The 23,630-nt window shown below is 39.8% G+C and overlaps 1 protein-coding gene across 2 annotated transcripts; it reads left to right on the top strand.

Annotated features, from left to right (window-relative positions):
* The first annotated feature begins 4,706 nt into the window (after positions 1 to 4,706).
* KLHL26 (kelch like family member 26) lies at positions 4,707 to 21,955 on the top strand. 2 transcript variants are annotated; one of them, XM_063455403.1, is made up of 3 exons: positions 4,707 to 4,789; positions 12,759 to 12,941; positions 19,871 to 21,955. In XM_063455403.1, exons 1-3 carry the CDS (start codon positions 4,743 to 4,745, stop codon positions 21,450 to 21,452), a joined length of 1,812 nt encoding a protein of 603 aa, XP_063311473.1. In that variant the 5' UTR covers positions 4,707 to 4,742; the 3' UTR covers positions 21,453 to 21,955. The 2 variants fall into 2 exon arrangements, with proteins under 2 accessions (XP_063311473.1, XP_063311474.1); XM_063455404.1 differs by lacking the exon at positions 12,759 to 12,941 and having other exon boundaries at positions 4,751 to 4,789.
* Positions 21,956 to 23,630: the final 1,675 nt, after the last annotated feature.

Below are 23,630 nucleotides of genomic sequence, written 5' to 3'. Positions count from 1 at the left end.
ACTTTCCTGGCCATTTTGTCCTCTGGTATCCCACTTGTGGAGACACCAGAGACAATTTAAAAGCAAACACAGCGCAAGCATGTTAGTAAATTTGCTTGCGCTGCGCAGAACAAATACAGGGCCTCTTTCTAATGCCAGAGCTCTTCAGCGGGGTTCTGCACATTGAACCAACTTGCTCACTTTGAGAGGGGGTGTGCTTGTCATTAGTGATGACAAAACACACCCTCTCTGACCCCGCCCCCTTCTTAGGGGGCCGCTCTGATTGAAAAATGCCCGGGCCTAATTTTTTTCCCAGTCCGGCCCTGATCTGCACCCCACTCTGCCTCTTAGTGAGGTAAGATAATTTCTATTTAGTATATTGCCGAATTAGCAATATACTAAATAGCAGTTTTGCAAGGGGAGCCAGTCCTGCCAGCAGGGGTCTACAGAGCAGCCAGGCCCCCTGGTGTGATGGGCCTGGACGCAGCTCCGACCCGGTAGTTCAGCCACTGGGGGGAACTTTTTTTTTATTTTGGATGTGGGCAGCCCTGGATTTAGGGCGGCCTGGGGGGCAATTGCCACCCTGCCCCCCGGCCCAGCCCGCCCCTGGCGTACAATTACGTCCTTTTTTAAGCGTCTCTAAACGCCGCCGGGCGTAATTGTACGCCCTCCGTTTTTTTTTTACTTACCCGGTCGCGGGCGATCCCACGCCGGCGATCACGGTTGGGGGGACTCCCAGGGAGCCCCCCGCGGCACGTCCGCCCTCCAGCAGCCCCCCCGGCCATGTGAGAGTCGTCACAATCACATGGCCGCTATAGCTGGCTCAGGCATTGCCAGCAGGGGGACTAAATAAGTGTAAAAAAAAATAATTATATACTTAGATCATATATATATATATATATATATAGGAAACATGGGGGGATGGTTGCACTCACCTAAACATGCTTAAATGGGGTGCTGCTGGGGGCCATATTATACAATAAATACACAAGATCCAGCGCACTCTCCTATCTACTAAACAGCAACTTCAATGTTGACAGATTTTATTAGTTTGTAAAAGTTTTTTTTTAAAAACACCTAATCTAGGCAAAAAAAATGGGGATTTAGTTACATTATATGATCATACATTGCATAAGCCTGCCACAACGTCAATGTACCCCATCTTTGGCAGGTCCTACTCTCACAGTCTAATGTCTGCTCTTATGAGATTAACCACTTACTTGGGAAAAAATTCCATCTGAGGCTCTCTGCAGTACAAGGCTAAATAGGGACCTGAGATGAGGCACCTGTAACAGGGAGGGGTGCAGAACCAAGGAGTTGGCTAGACTCCCAAATATATATAGGAAACATGGGGGGATGGTTGCACTCACCTAAACATGCTTAAATGGGGTGCTGCTGGGGGCCATATTATACAATAAATACACAAGATCCAGCGCACTCTCCTATCTACTAAACAGCAACTTCAATGTTGACAGATTTTATTAGTTTGTAAAAGTTTTTTTTAAAAACACCTAATCTAGGCAAAAAAAATGGGGATTTAGTTACATTATATGATCATACATTGCATAAGCCTGCCACAACGTCAATGTACCCCATCTTTGGCAGGTCCTACTCTCACAGTCTAATGTCTGCTCTTATGAGATTAACCACTTACTTGGGAAAAAATTCCATCTGAGGCTCTCTGCAGTACAAGGCTAAATAGGGACCTGAGATGAGGCACCTGTAACAGGGAGGGGTGCAGAACCAAGGAGTTGGCTAGACTCCCAAATATATATAGGAAACATGGGGGGATGGTTGCACTCACCTAAACATGCTTAAATGGGGTGCTGCTGGGGGCCATATTATACAATAAATACACAAGATCCAGCGCACTCTCCTATCTACTAAACAGCAACTTCAATGTTGACAGATTTTATTAGTTTGTAAAAGTTTTTTTTAAAAACACCTAATCTAGGCAAAAAAAATGGGGATTTAGTTACATTATATGATCATACATTGCATAAGCCTGCCACAACGTCAATGTACCCCATCTTTGGCAGGTCCTACTCTCACAGTCTAATGTCTGCTCTTATGAGATTAACCACTTACTTGGGAAAAAATTCCATCTGAGGCTCTCTGCAGTACAAGGCTAAATAGGGACCTGAGATGAGGCACCTGTAACAGGGAGGGGTGCAGAACCAAGGAGTTGGCTAGACTCCCAAATATATATAGGAAACATGGGGGGATGGTTGCACTCACCTAAACATGCTTAAATGGGGTGCTGCTGGGGGCCATATTATACAATAAATACACAAGATCCAGCGCACTCTCCTATCTACTAAACAGCAACTTCAATGTTGACAGATTTTATTAGTTTGTAAAAGTTTTTTTTAAAAACACCTAATCTAGGCAAAAAAAATGGGGATTTAGTTACATTATATGATCATACATTGCATAAGCCTGCCACAACGTCAATGTACCCCATCTTTGGCAGGTCCTACTCTCACAGTCTAATGTCTGCTCTTATGAGATTAACCACTTACTTGGGAAAAAATTCCATCTGAGGCTCTCTGCAGTACAAGGCTAAATAGGGACCTGAGATGAGGCACCTGTAACAGGGAGGGGTGCAGAACCAAGGAGTTGGCTAGACTCCCAAATATATATAGGAAACATGGGGGGATGGTTGCACTCACCTAAACATGCTTAAATGGGGTGCTGCTGGGGGCCATATTATACAATAAATACACAAGATCCAGCGCACTCTCCTATCTACTAAACAGCAACTTCAATGTTGACAGATTTTATTAGTTTGTAAAAGTTTTATATATATATGATCTAAGTGTATATATATACATATACATACACACATACACTGTCTAGGCATATTTTACTATTGATATATATATATATATATATATATATATATATATATATATATATATATTAATATCAAATTACACCTAGACTGATACTGATTAAATATATATATAATTATTGTTATATATATATTTATATATAATATAAAAAAATATGTAAATACGTAAAAAATAAAATTACAAAAATAATTACAAATAAATAATTAAAAAATATATAGATGTGTTTTATTTCGTTCTAACTGTATTGTGATATTAATATATATATATATATATATATATTTATATCAAAATACATGTAGAACGAAATAATATATATATCTATATACATAAATATATACGTATATATCACTATATATATATATATATATACCTATATATAAATACAAATATTTTTAAAAAATTATAAATATATATATACACATATGTGTATATATATACATATATTAATTCTACACATATATTTATGTAATATTTTTACATAATTAGGTATCCTAATTAATTACAATTAGCGGGACCTGCCTGACAACCCATGCCGAAAGTATAGGGAATTTAATTTGCTAGCACTATATTTAACCCTATAACTTTCCAAGACACCATAAAACCTGTACATGGGGGGTACTGTTTTACTCGGGAGACTTCGCTGAACACAAATATTAGTGTTTCAAAACAGTAAAATGTATTACAACGATGATATAGCCAGTAAAAGTGACGTTTTTTGCATTTTTCACGCACAAACAGCACTTACACGGACGATATTATTGCTGCAATACTTTTTACTGTTTTGAAACACAAATATTTGTGTTCAGCGAAGTCTCCCGAGTACAACAGTACCCCTCATGTACAGGTTTTATGGTGTTTTCAAAAGTTACAGCATCAAATATAAGGCTTGTGTTTCATTTTTTTCACATTAAAATTCGCCAGATTGCTTACGTTGCCTTTGTGACCCTATGGTAGCCCAAGAATGAAAATTACTCCTATGATGGCATACCATTTGCAATAGTAGACAACCCAAGGTATTGCAAATGGGGTATGTCCAGTCTTTTTTAGTAGCCACTTAGTCACAAACACTGGCCAAAATTGGCGTTTTTTGCATTTTTCACACACAAACAAATACTAACGCTAACTTTGACCAGTGTTTGTGACCAAATGGCTACTAAAAAAGACTGGACATACCCCATTTGCAACTCCTTGGGTTGTCTACTATTGCAAATGGTATGCTATTATGGGTGTAAATTTAATTCCTGGGCTACTATGCAGTCTCAAAGGCAACGTAACCAATCTGGCGAATTTCAATTTCAAATGTAACGTGCTATATTTGCCCCTTTAACTTCCCAAAACACCATAAAACCTGTACATAGGGGGTACTGTTTTACACATGAGACTTTGCTGAATACAAATATGTGTATTTTATTGCAGTAAAAGCAAACAGTATTATGACATTGACAGTTAAAATGTCATGTAGAACTAAAAAAATAAAAAAAATTCTTATTTTCTCCCATTTTTTTCATATTAAATTAAGTTTCATAGCTAAATATTTGATGTTAAATGAAAGCCCTGTTTCCCCTGAATAAAATTATATATAATAAGGGGGGTGCATTTAATATGAAAGAGGTGAATTACGGTTTGACAGACATATATAGCGCAAATGCCAGGTTTTGTTTACGTTTTGTTTTGTTCACAACTTGTACATTTGGTTCAGTCCTTAAGGGGTTAAACAGTCATTTATTTGTATATGGTTTATGTACATTTACTAAATTGTATTTTATTAAAAAAAATAAAATAATCCAAACAATCCAAAAAAAAAAAAGGAAGCATAAGTTTAATTTCTACCAGGTTTAGTAGAATTTTTTATGTTATGGCTTTTGAAGCTATCTCTTTAAGCCAGTTACCTGAGCCTGCCCTAGAAACATGGCGGAGTCTGGAGGAGGGGAGTTCATCTCGGCCCGGCAGAGCAGGTGAGACATATGCAGAGCTGCCGGGGGAGAGGGGCTTTTTACCGATAGGTTTTGCTAATTGACAGGATCCTGGGGCTCTTTGCTATCAGCCCCGGGCCCTGTCTAGTCCTTATCTGCCAAAGGAAAGACGTGGAGCCGGGGCAGAGGCATAGCGGGCAGAGGCGGGGAGGGAAAGTAAGAAAGTCCGGGGATTGCGGTAAATCGCAGGCCTCAGAAAGGGGGTGTGTAAATTTTGACGCAAACCACCTGGAACACCTCCAAACTTCAAAGAAATGTTACAATACGTGTAACCAGGTATCTCTGAGATACCTCCTCCCCCCGTGTGTTATTTATTCTGCTAAAAACTTACACCGAAAACCTAATTGTATAAATAGAAATAAAAAGTTATTTATACTTATTGAATATCATTCACCTATCTAGAAAGATTAGGGACGTTACTATAGAATGACACGTTTAAAGATACAAGTCTAGGGAGTATATGTATCCTGTTGTATACATTTATTTTGATCTAGTTGTTTCGTGTACCATAAAGTACACATTTATTTTAGCTTCTCTAAATAATGTTTGTTTTTTACATCAAGTTATTTTGTGTTGGAATGAGAAATGTTTAAAAAAAAAAAAAAAAAGACAGACATGACAGGAATATAGGTTTATTCACAAATTGATACAGCAATTTAAGATTTTAAATAGCCAAATCAGAAAGTAGTTTTATGGTTTTTATTTCAATTCAGCAATTTTGGATAACCTTTTTAGTTCCCAGGTTAAATTCCAAAGAATGCACGGTTTAGTAAATAAACCCCCAATATGTATTGTGGATATGCAATAGCAAGTGAAGATAAGAGATGAATTAGGACCATGTGGATGCTGTGGTGATGTATGCAGATGTTTAGATTTATTTGCTGGTTTGACCAGTTAAAAAAAAGAAGAAATAAAAGTAAAATAATTAGTAGCACAGAATTACACACACAGAATTAGATCCGCTATGTTTGCCGTGTTTAAAATTGGGAGACATTTTTCACAATGTTATGTTCTGAAAACTGATGTGTAGATGGTGTAAGGACCAATAAAATGTATGTGCTAACTGCACTGGATTCTATGGTGATTGCCCCAATTTTAGAACTTTGCAGTACTTTTTACTTTGAAAAGATATCACTTTGATAAATCTTCCCCACCATTGGACAAGAGGGTTGTGAACCTGCAAGTGATGCATTTGTCATCAATGATGATTAGTGGCCAAATAGAAATGGTGTAGGTCAACCTGGCACTTTGAAGGGCTGTCCTACCCAGCAGCCAGAAGGACTGCATTAACAGGAATACCCTGCAATGAACTCAGGCAGACAGTTGGTTTAGAAAAAAACACCCCAAGTACAATTAACACTCCATCTGGTATTATTGGTTATGGTGGCAAGAGTGCTGTGACACCCTCCTAGCGGTAAGTAGTCAAATCATTTGAGAAGCGTTTAGCATCTTACAAGGAGTCCTTTTTTTTGAACCCAGAAGGAGCTTCCATTAGGCTCCTGTGCAGGGCAGCTTTATTGATGGGGAACTCTCAGCCAATAAGTGCCTCCCTGCACCGCTGAGCTTAAGGAAACTATAGTGCCCGGAACACAAACTAGATTTCCTGGCACTATAACTCTCCCTCCTCCCCCTGTTACCACTCGTGGTGCAGATTGGGTTAATAACACTTTCTGTCACTTATCTGGGTCCAGTGCAGATGTCCCTTTTGCCCATGCTCCTCCCCCGTCGACACCAGCCGGCTGGGTAAACCTAATGTGCGGCAATGACCAGGCTCGCATTAGGATTTCCACAATGGAAAGCATTATTCAATGCTTTCCTATCGGGATTCCGGTGACGCTGGAAGTTGTCATGCATAAGGTGAGGACGTCCAGCATCGTTTAGGCGTTTAGGCCTACTCACCTGGAAGTCCCTTTACTGGCTGTCTGGTAGACAGCCACTAAAAGAGGAGTTAACCCTCACAGGTAATTATTGCAGTTTATAAAAACTGCAATAATGACCTGCTCAGGGTTAAGGGTGATGGGAGTATGCACCCAGACCACTTCAATGAGCTGAAGTGGTCTGGATGCCTACAGTGTCCCTTTAGTTCAGAGCAAAGCTTTTCTGCTGGCAAGCACCTGGTAGACCCAAGGTAAGTTGTCTAACCATTCTTAGACAATTTGACTAATTACCCTGCGAGAGTGCCAGGCAATCCTGACATTGTAACCAGGGCCGGCGCTCCCTATTAGGTGGCCGCCTAGGGCACTGCTTAAAGGACAAACTTGTTTTCCTGGTACTATAGAGTCTTTAGGTCCCCCCCACCCTCAGGGTGCCACTCCCGCCGGCCTGAAGGGGGAAGAAGGGGTTACATTCTTACCTTTCTCCAGCGCCGGGCTCCCTTTGCGCTGGGGACTCTCCTCCCTCTTCCGACGTCATTCAGTCAGTCCATAGGAAAGCATTTCTTAATGCTTTCCTATGGACGCTGGCGTCTTCTGACTGTGAAAATCACACTTCGAAGCGCCTCTAGCGGCTGTCAATGAGACAGCCACTAGAGGCTGGAGTTTCTCTGCAACTGCTATGTTTACAGCTGCAGGGCTAACCCTAGATGGACCTGGCACCCAGACCACTTGAGCTTAAGTGGTCTGGGTGCCTATAGTGGTCCTTCAAGGGGGGGCGCGCCGGCCCTGGCTTTATGATAGTTTTTACCGCAGCCTGTGTGTCTGCATGGATAAATGTGTGCATATGGGTCAGTGTACGTCAGTCTACATGGGTTAGTGCGTGTGTGTTAGTTTGAATGGGTCAGTGTGTCTGAATGGGTCAGTGTGTCTATATGTGTGTGTCTGCATGGGTCAGTGTGTCTATATGTGTGTGTCTGCATGGGTCAGTGTGTCTATATGTGTATGTCTGCATGGGTCAGTGTGTCTATATGTGTATGTCTGCATGGGTCAGTGTGTCTATATGTGTATGTCTGCATGGGTCAGTGTGTCTATATGTGTATGTCTGCATGGGTCAGTGTGTCTATATGTGTATGTCTGCATGGGTCAGTGTGTCTATATGTGTATGTCTGCATGGGTCAGTGTGTCTATATGTGTATGTCTGCATGGGTCAGTGTGTCTATATGTGTATGTCTGCATGGGTCAGTGTGTCTATATGTGTATGTCTGCATGGGTCAGTGTGTCTATATGTGTATGTCTGCATGGGTCAGTGTGTCTATATGTGTATGTCTGCATGGGTCAGTGTGTCTATATGTGTATGTCTGCATGGGTCAGTGTGTCTATGTGTATGTCTGCATGGGTCAGTGTGTCTATATGTGTATGTCTGCATGGGTCAGTGTGTCTATATGTGTATGTCTGCATGGGTCAGTGTGTCTATATGTGTATGTCTGCATGGGTCAGTGTGTCTATATGTGTATGTCTGCATGGGTCAGTGTGTCTATATGTGTATGTCTGCATGGGTCAGTGTGTCTATATGTGTGTCTGCATGGGTCACTGTGTCTATATGTGTGTCTGCATGGGTCAGTGTGTCTGTATGTGTGTGTGTATATGGGTCAGTGTGTGTCAGTCTACATGGGTTAGTGCGTGTGTGTCAGTTTTTCTTGGTCAGTGTGTGTCTGCATGGGTCAGTGTGTCTATATGTGTATGTCTGCATGGGTCAGTGTGTCTATAAGTGTGTCTGCATGGGTCAGTGTGTCTGTATGTGTGTGTGTATATGGGTCAGTGTGTGTCAGTCTACATGGGTTAGTGCGTGTGTGTCAGTTTTTCTTGGTCAGTGTGTGTCTGCATGGGTCAGTGTGTCTATATGTGTATGTCTGCATGGGTCAGTGTGTCTGTATGTGTGTCTGCATGGGTCAGTGTGTCTGTATGTGTGTGTGTATATGGGTCAGTGTGTGTCAGTCTACATGGGTTAGTGCGTGTGTGTCAGTTTTTCTTGGTCAGTGTGTGTCTGCATGGGTCAGTGTGTCTATATGTGTATGTCTGCATGGGTCAGTGTGTCTATAAGTGTGTCTGCATGGGTCAGTGTGTCTGTATGTGTGTGTGTATATGGGTCAGTGTGCGTCAGTCTACATGGGTTAGTGCGTGTGTGTCAGTTTTTCTTGGTCAGTGTGTGTCTGCATGGGTCAGTGTGTCTATATGTGTATGTCTGCATGGGTCAGTGTGTCTATAAGTGTGTCTGCATGGGTCAGTGTGTCTGTATGTGTGTGTGTATATGGGTCAGTGTGCGTCAGTCTACATGGGTCACTATGTGTCAGTTTTTCTTGGTCAGTGTGTGTCTGCATGGGTCAGTGTGTCTATATGTGTATGTCTGCATGGGTCAGTGTGTCTATAAGTGTGTCTGTATGTGTGTGTATATGGGTCAGTGTGCGTCAGTCTACATGGGTCACTATGTGTCAGTTTTTCTTGGTCAGTGTGTGTCTGCATGGGTCAGTGTGTCTATATGTGTATGTCTGCATGGGTCAGTGTGTCTGTATGTGTGTCTGCATGGGTCAGTGTGTCTGTATGTGTGTGTGTATATGGGTCAGTGTGCGTCAGTCTACATGGGTTAGTGCGTGTGTGTCAGTTTTTCTTGGTCAGTGTGTGTCTACTTGAGTCAGTGTGTGTGTATGTCTGCATGATTGGGTGGATCAATTGGGGCGGCAAATTTGTTTTTGCCTAGGGTGGCAAAAATGCTTGCACCGCCACTGATTGTAACCACTAGTCCAGGCATAAGTGGTTATAATGCCTGCAGGGGTGTGAAATTTAATTTAAAAATATATATGATCTAATTGTCGAAGGGACTGAATCTACTTGTCCATCATGAAAATGTACTTGTCTTGGAGAAAAAAATAATTTCAGATTAGGTTACCTCTCTAGGGTCCTTGACATTGATAGGGCTATATACTAAATTCCAATTATTTCATTAATTTAAATATTACCATTGAGAACATAATTATCGTTCAAGGCAGAAGTGAGGGGCTGCCTTGATCTCAGCACTTAACGTACATTTCTCAATGAGCTGTAATACAGCTCACTAAAAAGTGAATGCTATCCAGAAGCACCCAATCCAGAAAATTAGCGTCCTGATCCCTGGTTCGTAGGCAAAACGCCAACTATGAAAGTTCTGACCTCTAGGTCAGAAAGTGGCACGTCTGGGCTAGTTCTGTTTAAAATGTAAATAACCAAGTTTTTAAAGGGACACTATAGGCACCCAGAACACTTCAGCTTATTGAAGTGGTCTAGGTGTAGTGTCCCAGGTCCCTTAACCCTGCAAAGGTAATTATTTCAGTTTTCCATAAACTGCAATAAGTACCTTTGTCGTTTAACTCTACCAGACAGCCACTAGAGGGACTTATTGGTCTTTAGGCGACTTTTAGTTGCCTAACTGACGCTGGACGTCCTCACGCTATGTATGAGAACATCCAGTGTCACCCAAAACCCCAAATTATTTTCAATGCCTGTTTCGAGATAATTATTAAATATGTTGAATAGAAGTGTTCCCAGAACAAAACACTGAGGGACACAAGTTATCACTTTTGTCCAGCTTAAAAAGTTACCATTATTGACAACTCTCTGTATTCTATCTTTTAGCCAGTGTTCTTCCCAAGAACAAGAATTTTCATGTAGACTTTTTTTTAAATTTTATTTTTTAATTCTTTATTTCTGCAGGTTTTCAGGCAAAATAATGGGTTTTCAAAACAGTGGGCTTAAACATTGTCCATTAACAGAATAATAACAAAAAAACAAGATTGTGATTGTGAAGGGTAATACTTTAATGTTTCTATTGCGCAGGTAGTGGGATGGTTACATGCACCACAATACCGTAATCTTGAAAAAATTAAAAAGGAAACCGTCATTGCCGAATAGAATAAAACAAATATAAACTCTATAACGTGTCTAAAAGTGGGGTCATAATTTCCTCAACTGCTTTCTCAGTTGAGGACCAACATTTTTATTTTCACCTATTAGTGTTTCTATACCATTCTTACATATAGCATAACCATTATGATGGACATCTATTCTCTCTCCAGCAAGACAAGACATTTTAAGGTTAGCCATGAATTTCAGTTATTTGCCCATTCCATCTTTAATTTAACACTCCAAAATGACCACAGCCTGCTCTTAATCTGTATGCTGTATACATATATTAAATTATTTTAACGAGGAGGTGGAATTATTTACTTTTCTGATACTGTGTTGATCTGGCATATTAGCCTGTAGTTCAGATAGGGGAATAATTTATAGAAAAAACGGATAAGTTTAGCACTTAGATAATAATATTAGTTCAGATAGACAGCTTAGGAAGCCATATTACCAAATTCAAATCCAACAACATGCAAAACGAGCATAAAATAAAAAACTTTATTACATGTAACACAAAGAATGTTGTTTATGTTTTTGAATGTCCTTCGTGGTCGGCATTATGTTGGCATGACCACAAGGTATTTAAAAAAAAACAAAAAACACTGCAGAAATATCACCATGTCACTCGAAAACCAAAATAGGAGAAGAGGAGAGCAACAAATAAGGGGACAGGGAAAGCAAGCGAGGTACAGACAGAGCAGCAAAAGTGGAAGAAATGGATATCGTCAGAGAGGCAAAAGTGGGGGGGAAAGGAGGCATGGCAGAGAGAGACGCAAGTAAGAAAGAGGACGTAAACACAAGTGGGGGAAAATGGGGTAGTGATCAGTATCTGAAGTCCTACACTATTAACCAGTCTTAAAAGTTACCACTGTATACCTTGATGGTACATGGCATGCTTACCATGGGTAATGTTCTACTCACCAGGCCTGATTTATTTATTTCCCCATTCGCCAATGGCTAGTGCATAGAGACCCCTGGAGTGGGGAATTGGCTAAGTGACAAATCTGGATAACCCCACTTATGCGAACATTTGAGTGGGGTTAAGTGGGACATTGACAGAGAGACACAAGTGTCATTATCACATACAGGGCTACCATCTTTCCTATTCATTTTTGAAACTTATCAGAAATAGTTCATATATTGGTTTTCCTTTCAGAGGAAAAAAACTTGTTTGGCTTCTTACATGGGGTCTGCTGGATGCCAGACAATTCTTATATGCATACCACCCAACTTCAGCATCCTGCAAATCAGAACACTGATGGGAGGGAGGAAAAGGGGGTGGGCAAAAGCAGCGGACACACCCAGAAAGGGAGCTGGTCTGCCCGACAGCAAGGCTGCCAAAAGTGAAACAGGACCTGGAAATCAATGCTTTCTTTTGGGGATTTCACTGTTACTGGATGTCCTCATGTTGAGCTTGAGGTTGTCCAGCGTTGGGCCACCTAGAGTCCGGTAAACTCCCAGAAGTGCCTGGTAGACCGCTACTAGAGGCAGTCTTAGTATTGCAACATAAACATTGCAGTTTCTCAACAACGGCAATGTTTTACATTGCAGGACTAAGGGGTACAGGGAATGTGGTGTGGGTGCCTATAGTGTCCCTTTAAGCTAAATGTGCCATGCAAGGCCAGATTATTGGTGTGAGTCACATGAGTGCTCTCATCCAGTGAGCTAAGCCCTACATCTTCAAGCTTAATTCAGAGTGTTTCCAGCTCTCATAGATGAGGTCATTGGAGCATAGTGGACTCTAGGTTACTTTTCATATTATTAGCAAACGGGTTGACTACATAAATTGTGGGTGCCAGGGCACTCCTTTCCCAATAACCAATACAGCATGCAGTAGTGGTTATTGTGCTTGGAGCGTTCCTTAAAAGAAAAACACATAGCAAAAGTGACTAAAAGTCATTGATCCCAAACGTATGGAATCTTGAAAAAGCCTTGTCGTTAAGAGGTTAATATACTATGAATGTATATTTTAATATTTTGCTTCTCATTTATTTGAACGTACCTGACTACTTGGCTCATATTCCATTACATTGGGCATACCTGCCCCTTGGTCTGTTAGATTGGCTGTCAATAAATGATAGCATTCTTTCTTTCTTTTCTTTTTTTTCCCCCTTTTTCTCTCTCATTTTGTTTCTTAGCATGGCTGATAAGAACAGCATTGTGAAGTGTACCTTCTCGGCTCCAGGTCACAGTACAACGCTCCTGCAGGGACTGACAGCACTACGTGCTCAGGGCCAGTTGCTTGATGTTATTCTTACAATAAACAATGAAGTGTTTCAAGTGCACAAAGTGGTTCTGGCTGCTTGCAGTGATTACTTCAGGTGAGATGGGAAATCTAACCTTTAACCTATCTATGATTTATGGGTAGGGTCCTTTGTATTCATTGTTTGACTACAAATCAATACTGAATGAACTTGTGTTTATTACTGCCTATAGATGATTAAATAATTTATTTAAGCCTTTTTGTAAGCAAGATATGGGTGTTGCCGCTGCCTGGCAGTTTCAAAATCTATAATATAAAATATGTATTATATGTTGAAACCCCAAAGCACACATGCCCTGCTACAGTGCAATAGTTATTACCACAATATAAAGAAAATAGTGTATCATTTTAGATCTTTAAGTAGACATTCCAGAAAAACATCTAAAAAATTTAATGTTTATTTTTAATGGTACGTAATTAATTAATTAAACATATCAAATACATAAGTGATGTTGATCCTTTACTTATACTCCATGCTACAGCTGCTACTTTATTCATGTTATTGTTTAGAAAATGTGATCAAACTCATTTGCTACAGAGGGCTGAACAGTTTATTCCTCTTTTCAATGTTTTTGTGCATACATGCTTATATTTTTAGATTTTTGAGGGACAAGTGTAGTTGTTTAATCTGCTTTTTTGACACACAAAATGATTGGGGAAAAAATTTATGTGTGTAAAGTCAGGAGCGCAAGAAAATGTATGTGAACCCTATTGTAGATATTGTCCTGATGAAAGTTCCAGAATGGAACTGAAACGTTGACCTGTGGATTGGTATATAGAATGAAGAAGAACCTTTGGAATTCATGGAGTGCTGGTATTTTGTTGAGACAATGTGTATCCTGTTTGGAGAATAAAAATACCGATTTTTTTATCTATCAAGACCTGTGAGTGCATCTCTTTTTCATTCATTCATATAATACAACGTGGGATAGCACCTAGGCATTTACATTTACCTATTGTTTGTTTTGGAAAGGGTGAGTGCCAAGATACATACTTTCTATCTATATATATATATATATATATATATATATATATATATATATATATATATGTATGTGTGTGTGTACTCACACACGAATATACAGTCTAAAAACACAAATCTGAACTACCTAGTTTGTTACTGTGTGATTCTTTGCCTGTCTGTCATTTTGTACTTTATCTCTATATGTCAACATTCATGTCTCATGTATGTTTCTCTATTTATGTTTTTTTCCATTTTATACCTTTTCTTTTGTATTCTATGTATTTTTCCCCGTTATCTTGGTCAAATTGCCTGTTAGTCACCAATATTTTCCTCTCTGTCTTCTACAGATTTCTCAGTTTTATGACAATCTCTCAGAAATTACAACATGCCCCTCACTCTCTACTCAGCCTTGCTTGTCTCAGACTGTCTTTCATGTATTATGAATACATTATATGAAGAGCCCTCTTGCCCTATCTCTGCTTGTAATAAGGGGTTTTATAACTGGCAATTGAGTAAAAAAGCAAGCATCCCCTTCTTGTCACCACTACCATGTATAGAAATGTGCTGCTTGTTATGTAAGAGGAATGAAACTTTGATATGACAGCACTCATATTACTGCACCATTCCTTGTGAGACGCTAGAACACCGTGTGAGGGACCAATGTCAGGGATAGCAGAGCAGAAAATTCTTATCCTCATAAGAAAAAAGCCTCTTGCATGATAACCATTGCAAAAGCTACAGTGGTTATGGTTCTTATAATGTCCATTTAATGAGGGCAATGAAGAAAATGCCTTCTTCGGGGCTGTGTTGGGTTGAATGCAGCCGTAATGTATTTCAAGTGTATTTAGTAAAATGATTATTTGAACTGTAAATATTAATTAATAACAATGTACTTTAAGGGACCTTAAAGGCACCCAGACCATTTCATCTCATTGAAGTGATCTGAGTGAAGTGCCCCTCTCCCCTTAACCCTGCAATATAAAACCTTGCAGTTTCAGAGAACTCCTCACAGCGTTTAACTCTGTGAAATTATATTGGACAACCCCACGCTTTGTTTGAGGACACCCAACATCTTCAGAATCCCCACAGGTGAGCTTTGACTCAAAGCTTTCCTATGCAGAAGCCCTAATGTGCGCACGGCATGCTCGTCACACGTGCTCATTAGGTTCCCCCATTGACACAAAAAAAGAACTAGGTAAGTGGGAAAAAGGGTTATTAAACTTTTATTCACCGGGGGGTCGGACTTTATGGTGAAAGGAACACTGGAGTGTCCCTTTAATTGGTATGCTTTTGGAAAGAAGTTAGTTTTAATGATTTTTTTGAAGTAGTGGAGACTGGGTGAAAGTCTAACGGAAAAGAGAAGAGAGTTCCACATGAACAGTGCAACCATAAAGAATTCTGGAAGGCGAGCATCAGAGGTGGGAGTACGAACAGAGGATAGACGTTAGTCTTCAGCAGAGCGTAGGAGCTTAGATGGGACATACTTGTGTATTAGGGAGGATAGATAGGAACATAATTATGTAGAGATTTGAAAACAAGAACCAGAATTTTAAATTGAGCCTTATATCTTATGGGAAGCCTTTGCAGGAACTGAGAGGGGTGAGGCGTGGGAGGTGCAGGCGGACAAAAAGATGAGCCTCGCAGCCACGTAAGACCACAGAGAAGCAGATTGCAGTTGGTTAAGGTGAGATAGAACAGTGACACCTTCGCCTTCTTGTCTGGCGTTAAGTAGAGACGTATGTATGCGCTCAATGTTTTTGAGATGGAAGTGTCATAATTTTTTGAACAACTGAACATGGGGGGTGAAGGAAAGGTTGGAGACAAAGAGAACATTTAGGCAGTGAGCCTGTGTGGTGGAGGGAGACAGAAACGGGAGTAGCAACACTTGAGGGAGGAAAGACCAGAAGTTCTGTTTGACAGGTTGAGTTTAAGGAGGTGGGCAGCCATTCAGTTAGAAATAGCAGAGAGGCAGTCAGAGACACGAGTCAAGAGGGGTGGGGGGAGATCAGGAGAGGACAGATTTGCGTGACATCCGCATAGAAATTATATTGGAAGTCAAAGGAGCTGAGGCTGCATAAACAAATAGTTTTAACTTCTAAATCCCAGAAAACGTGACTAGAGCTGTATAAACATTGATTTAGCTCTTAAATGGCAGAGAACATGTTCCCTAGTTTAAAGGACCAGTATAGTGCCAGGAAAACATATTCGTTTTCCTGGCACTATAGTGCCCTGAGGGTGCCCCCAACCTCAGGGTTTCACTCCCGTGGCGCTGAAGTAGCTGTCAGTGAGCTCCGGCCGCGATTTACCATGGCAACGCTCTGACACTTTAAATGTGCCAGAGCTCATAACACAACAACCACATAATCTGCACCAGGTGGAGCTGAAGACCAGATAGCTAGCTAGATATCAAGATAGGACATTTTCTGCATCTACCTTTCTCTACTTGGTAAATTATTGCAACTGGCAAATTTAACAATAAAAATTGCTAATAGAAATGTTAGCTCTTCTTTCTACTACAGTGTCTAAATCATCTTGTTCCTTCTTTCTGGTACATAAAAGTTCATATGTTAGTAAGGCTATTTTATTGTCTCGGGAAGGCACTCTAGATGTTTTGGACTACACCTCCCATGATCCTTCGCCAGCATTATGGGTGTAAGAGCATTATGGGGGATGTAGTCCACAACATCTGGAGTGCCGAGGGTTGCCTATCGCTGGTCTGGGGCATGGCTTAATTGATATTTACAGTGATATTCCTTGAGGGGAGACCTTAAACCACCTTCTTTCAGATTGGGACCGCTCCTGCCACTACTAGGAACAAGATACACATGATAAAACTTAGTTTGCTTTAAGTCCACAACTTGCACAAGTTATATCCAAATTCCATAATTAGAGTTGAGGCAGGCTTTCACTGCTTTGGCCTATGTAAACCATTGTTAGTAAATACATCTGTTGAGCCGCTTTACTTGCAAAAAAATATATAATATATATATATATATATATATATGTGTATAATGCACAGGAAAGTGTATCTTAGCAGGCATGTGCAGGTTCTGTCTCTGCAGAAAACATTGTAATTACCGTATATACTCGAGTATAAGCCGAGTTTTTCAGCACATTTTTTGTGCTAAAAACCCCCAACTCGGCTTATACTCGAGTCAATGTCTGTATTATGGCAATTTACATTGCCATAATACAGACTGGGGGCTGGCAGCGAGCGCTTACCTCTCCTGCAGCTCCTGTCAGCTCCCTTCTCCTCCGCACCGGTCCGTTCAGCACCTCTGTCAGCTCCCAGTGTAAATCTCGCGAGAGCCGAGGGGTCATAGTGCGGCTCTCGCGAGACTTACAGTGTGAGCTGACAGGAGCTGCACGGACCGGCGCGGAGGAGAAGGGAGCTGACAGGAGCTGCAGGAGAGGTAAGTGCTCTCTGACAGCCCCCCTTCGCCCACTGAACTGCCAATACCACTGGACCACCAGGGAGTGAGAGCCCCCCTCCCTGCCATGTATCAAGCAGGGAGGGGGGGGGGGGAATAATAATAATAAAATAAAATATTAAAAATAATAATATTAAGAAATAAAAAAATATATATAATAAAAAAATTTATGTAACAAAAAAATTACAATTATTATAATTAAAAAATAATAATAAAAATGCCCACCCCCCACCAAGGCTCTGCATCACACACACACTGCACTCATACACACACACACTGCACTCATACACACACACACACACACACTGCATTCACACACACACTGCATTCACACACACACTGCATTCACACACACACTGCATTCACACACACACTGCATTCACACACACACACTGCACTCATATAAACACACTGCACTCATACACACACACACACTGCACTCATAAACACTGCACTCATAAACACACACTGCATTCACACACACTGCACTCATATACACACTGCACTCATATACACACTGCATTCATATATACACACTGCATTCATATATACACACTGCATTCATACACACACACTGCACTCATACACACACACACACTGCACTCATACACACACTGCACTCATACACACACTGCACTCATACACACACTGCACTCATACACACACTGCACTCATACACACACTGCACTCATACACACACTGCACTCATACACACACTGCACTCATACACACACTGCACTCATACACACACTGCACTCACACACACACTGCACTCACACACACACTGCACTCATACACACACACTGCACTCATATACATACACACACACTGCACTCATATACACACACACACACTGCACTCATACACACACACACTGCATTCACACACACGCACTGCACTCATATAAACACTGCATTCATATACACACTGCACTCATACACACACACACACTGCATTCACACACACACACACACACTGCATTCATACACACACACTGCACACACACACACTGCACTCACACACACACACTGCACTCACTCACACACACACACTGCACTCACACACACACACTGCACTCATACACACACACACTGCATTCATACACACACACTGCACTCATACACACACACTGCACTCATACACACACACTGCACTCATACACACACACTGCACTCATACACACACACTGCACTCATACATACACACTGCACTCATACATACACACTGCACTCATACATACACACTGCACTCATACATACACACATACACACTGCACTCATACACACACACTGCATTCATTATATACACACACTGTAAATAAAAATTAAATTAATATAATTGTTTTAGGTTCTAATTTTATTTAGAAATTTACCAGTAGCTGCTGCATTACCCACCCTAGTCTTATACTCGAGTCATACGTTTTCCCAGTTTTTTGGGGTAAAATTAGGGGCCTCGGCTTATATTCGGGTCGGCTTATACTCGAGTATATACGGTAGCTATATTGCTGGATCTCCTCTATAAGGAAGTACTGCCTCAATCCAAAGATAAGGATAAATAATTTTATTCAAATGAAGTATACATGCAGTTAAGACGTACAGGGGGAGGAGAAAGACTACCACTGATGCATTTCGTTAGGCACTAAAAGCATCAGTGGTGGTCTTTCTTCTCCCTCTGTATGTTTTAGCTGCATGTCTACTTCATTTGAATAAGTTTAATTTATCTTTGGATGCAGGTGTTCTTCTTCTTCTGTTGGAGGAGATACAACTAATTACAGCCTATTTTTATACCTGCCTCTTGCTTTCAGCCAACTAGAACCATAGAAACATAGAATGTGACGGCAGATAAGAACCATTCGGCCCATCTAGTCTGCCCAATTTTCTAAATACTTTCATTAGTCCATGGCCTTATCTTATAGTTAGCCTTATGCCTTTCCCACGCATGCTTAAACTCCTTTACTGTGTTAACCTCTACCACTTCAGCTGGAAGGCTATCCCATGCATCCACTACCCTCTCAGTAAAGTAATACTTCCTGATATTATTTTTAAACCTTTGTCCCTCTAATTTAAGACTATGTCCTCTTGTTGGGGTAGTTTTTCTTCTTTTAAATCTAGTCTCCTCCTTTACTGTGTTGATTCCCTTAATGTATTTAAATGTTTCTATCATATCCCCCATATTTACACATATCTTCACAAATATATGAGTCCTCAACTGCAAATGGGAAGACTTGAGGATGGAGTACACTTCCTTTCTCCCTTCCCTAATACACAGTCATACCTAGGTGTGCATTCTTTTTATTTTTTATTTATTTATTTATTGTTCCCTAAGTTTACTCGCCCAGTTTTAGAAAGTAGGGAGACTTTGATACAATACATAGACGTCTTGCACAAAAAAGATGTCCCTTGGCTCAAAATGTGTTTAACAGTATCACATTGCATTTGTCATTGTCTGTTCCATGTAATTTAATTTGCAGTTAAATTATTATTATTTTTAAAATGCAGATAATTATTTTTCCATGCATTAAATTGACTTGCAATTAATTTTAAAAGCTGTTTCCTAATGAAAATGTGTTAATGTTGTTTTTTTAATTCACAGGGCAATGTTTACTGGTGGTATGAGGGAAACTAATCAAGATATTATTGAATTAAAAGGAGTGTCTTCTAGAGGACTACGACACATAATTGACTTTGCATATAGCGCTGAAGTCACACTTGATCTAGACTGTATTCATGATGTCTTGGGAGCTGCAGTCTTCCTCCAGATGGTTCCAGTTGTTGAACTCTGCGAAGAGTTCCTGAAATCTGCCATGAGTGTTGAAACTTGTTTAAATATTGGCCAAATGGCTACAACATTTAGTCTGGCATCTCTCAAGGAATCAGTGGATTTATTTACATTCAAACACTTTCTTAAGATTTCTGAAGAAGAAGATTTTCTTCATTTACCTTTGGAGAGATTAGTTTTTTTCCTTCAAAGCAACAAGTTAAAAAATTGTAGTGAAATAGATTTATTTTGTGCCGCAATTCGGTGGCTGCAGTTTGATTACACCCGCCGTGCAACTGCTAGTCAAGTTCTTTGCTATATTCGCTTTCCATTGATGAAGTCATCGGAATTGGTAGACAGTGTTCAGACCGTAGATATTATGGTGGAAGATGTACTGTGCAGGCAATATCTTCTTGAAGCTTTCAACTACCAAATACTCCCCTTCCGGCAACATGAAATGCAGTCTCCAAGGACCGTAATTCGGTCAGATGTTACCTCACTTATAACTTTTGGTGGTACACCTTATACAGATAATGACCGAACTGTAAGCAGCAAAGTTTATTACTTACCAGATGTTTGTGCTCGTCAGTTCAAAGATCTGAATGAAATGGAGGTGGGCTGTAGCCATGCCTGTGTTGCAGTGCTGGATAATTTTCTGTATGTGGTAGGTGGGCAACATTTGCAGTACAGAAGTGGTGAAGGAGCTGTAGATGTCTGTTTCCGCTATGATCCCCACTTAAATCAGTGGCTCCGTATTCAAGCTATGCAAGAGAGCAGAATTCAATTCCAGTTACACGTACTCTATGGGATGTTATATGCCACAGGAGGGCGTAATAGATCGGGCAGTTTATCATCCGTAGAATGTTACTGTCCTAAAAGGAATGAATGGAATTATGTATGTTCGCTTAAACGTAGAACATGGGGTCATGCTGGGGCAACACTCGATGGCAAGCTTTATATATCCGGTGGCTATGGTATATCAGTTGAAGACAAAAAAGCTCTACATTGTTATGATCCATCAGTAGATCAATGGGAGTTCAAAACCCCAATGAATGAACCAAGAGTCCTTCATGCAATGGTTGGGACAAAAGCCAGAATATATGCTCTTGGTGGACGGATGGATCATGTTGATCGATGTTTTGATGTGCTAGCTGTTGAATACTATACTCCAGAAACGGACACATGGACAACAGTGAGTCCGATGAGAGCTGGGCAGTCTGAAGCAGGGTGCTGTTTGTTGGATAAGAAGATTTTTGTTGTAGGTGGCTACAACTGGCATTTAAACAATGTGACCAGTATTGTACAGGTGTACAATGTGGAAACTGATGAGTGGGAAAGGGATTTACACTTTCCAGAATCATTTGCTGGCATAGCTTGCGTGCCTGTTACCTTGCCACAAGTTACTACTCAGAGGTAACTGAGTATCACTTTTTTTTTAGAAAGCGGACCTACATTTCAATTGACTTTAAGTTTATTTTCTAGATCTGCAATTTTAATTTTTTTTTTTACATGGCTTAGAAAGGAAAACAACATTTAATTTGGGAAAAAATAATATAGCATAGATCCTGTTCAGTAAGAGTTTTGAGATCAATCCAGGGATGTTTCTTTTTTAGATGTGGTATTTATTGAAAATGTATATGTACATTATTTGATACAACATTTTAAAATTAGATTAACAGCAATAAGAGAAATCTATGGGAAAAATGTGTACACATTCACATCTTTGTTTCCCCAAGGCCATCACCTACCTCTTTAATTCATATGATGTAAGGTCTTCCTGGCATTCTATTTTTCAGTTTTTTCAGGTCGGTACTTTAATACTGTGGTATTTATTGCACAATTAAATTAAGGCAAAAAAATGGTAATTTTAATGTAGAAATTAATACAAATATTTGCTCTTGAGTATTAAGTTTACATATATGTGAGTATATATTAATATATATAATTATATTCAACATTTCAACATCAACACATTTACACAAATCAATAGTTATAATAGTTATAAGACAACACTGTTCTGAAGGCTTCTACGAGATGTGTTTTTAAAGGCCAGTGAACCCCAAATTCTTTTTATCTATCCAAATACATACACACACATTTGTTTTGTTTTCCTAACATCTGTTTACATAGATGTTTTTATATGAAATAAAACTTGATACTAGTAGTTAAGTTTAATGAAAATGAAGTTGCAGTGCAGCTTTTATCCACAAACCCTATTGTCAGCCAGAATTGGCATTTGATGTGTTCAGATCAAAACCTTGTTATCATAATCTTGTTTGAGGTTGAAAATATGTAGCATTTAAGTCAAATTCTTTTTAGCCTTTTGTTTTCCCACCTTTCTTTTCTTACACTGCAAGTATGTCTAAATAATTGCCTCCCAGGGAGGTTGAAGTGCTCATTTCGACATCTAGTAAGAGTATTGATATTGTTGTTATTATAACAGTTTGGACAGTAAAACATATGCAAATTCTATAATGATAAAATCATTTAATCGTTTGCTGTACTTTTGTTTTGTATTATGAGTACTACTGCTTTCAGATGCATTGTGTGCAATAAGAGCACTAGTTTAAATGATATGCAGTTTTAAAGCAACACTCAAAGCACCATAACCATTGCAGCACACTGTAGTGATTGTGATGCGAAGAGTGCCTCCCAGTAAAAGCAGTTAAACAGTTTAGGAGGCTGTGAGCGATTTGCCCCAGTTAAGAAGTGAAACTGTTACCAAATGGTTTGGCTACTTATATTGGGGGGGATGTGCCAGGGCCTCTCCCCCAATGTAAGTTGTCACCTCTCCTATTTATGAAAAAAAACTAATTGTATTCTAGCTCTCATTTGGAAAAGTAAGTTTTAACAAATGTAATTTACCCATTGTTTATATATTGTTTATATATTTTTCTAATTTTGTTTGTCAAATAGTATGTATTATTAGAATATCCAATGCATCAAGTGTTTTAAGCCACTTCAGATTTCCAGGAATAATTAACAAGTCAAGCATTTCATTGAATGTTAGAGACTGTTAGTAGATCAATGTACCATAGCTCCGTCCCCTCTAGTGAGTAGGTTGTCTTATGGGGGCATTATTAAGGTATATCGCATCGGCAGAGATGGCATAGCAGAATCTGTAGTTAGAAAAGTTATGTTTGTGTTCATTTTTACTGATTTACCAGTATGAAAAAAAAAAAAATGTGTTCTACCCCTTGAGTTCTGCTCAGGCCAAGAAGTGACTCACACAGTCAGTCACTTCTTATTTGGTCTAAGGTTTACATTGTAGGGCTTTCATGACTTTATTTGCTGTCATACTGATGACCACTAGAGGCACATCTGCCCTTATAGCAGAGTTAAATTTGTCTGTTAAAGCAGATGGTCTCAGATTTGATTGATGTAGCGTGGCATTTTGCCACAGATGCTCACTAGCCTCCCAATGCTTTTAAGACCGCAGCAAAGAGCACCCCACGGCAAGGGAGAAAAGGTAAGTGAACTATAGCATCAGTCACTACAGCATTAGGAATACATGTTTGTATTCCTAACACTACAGTGTTCCTTTAAAAAAAAATAGAAAGTATCTTCTTTCTTTTAACTTCTAATTTGCCAATAC

Source organism: Pelobates fuscus, chromosome 5 (genome assembly GCF_036172605.1).
Source record: "Pelobates fuscus isolate aPelFus1 chromosome 5, aPelFus1.pri, whole genome shotgun sequence".
Lineage (NCBI taxonomy): Eukaryota > Metazoa > Chordata > Amphibia > Anura > Pelobatidae > Pelobates > Pelobates fuscus.
The sequence above is the reverse complement of the archived record's forward strand: the minus strand, read 5'-3'. Positions and strand labels throughout refer to the sequence as shown.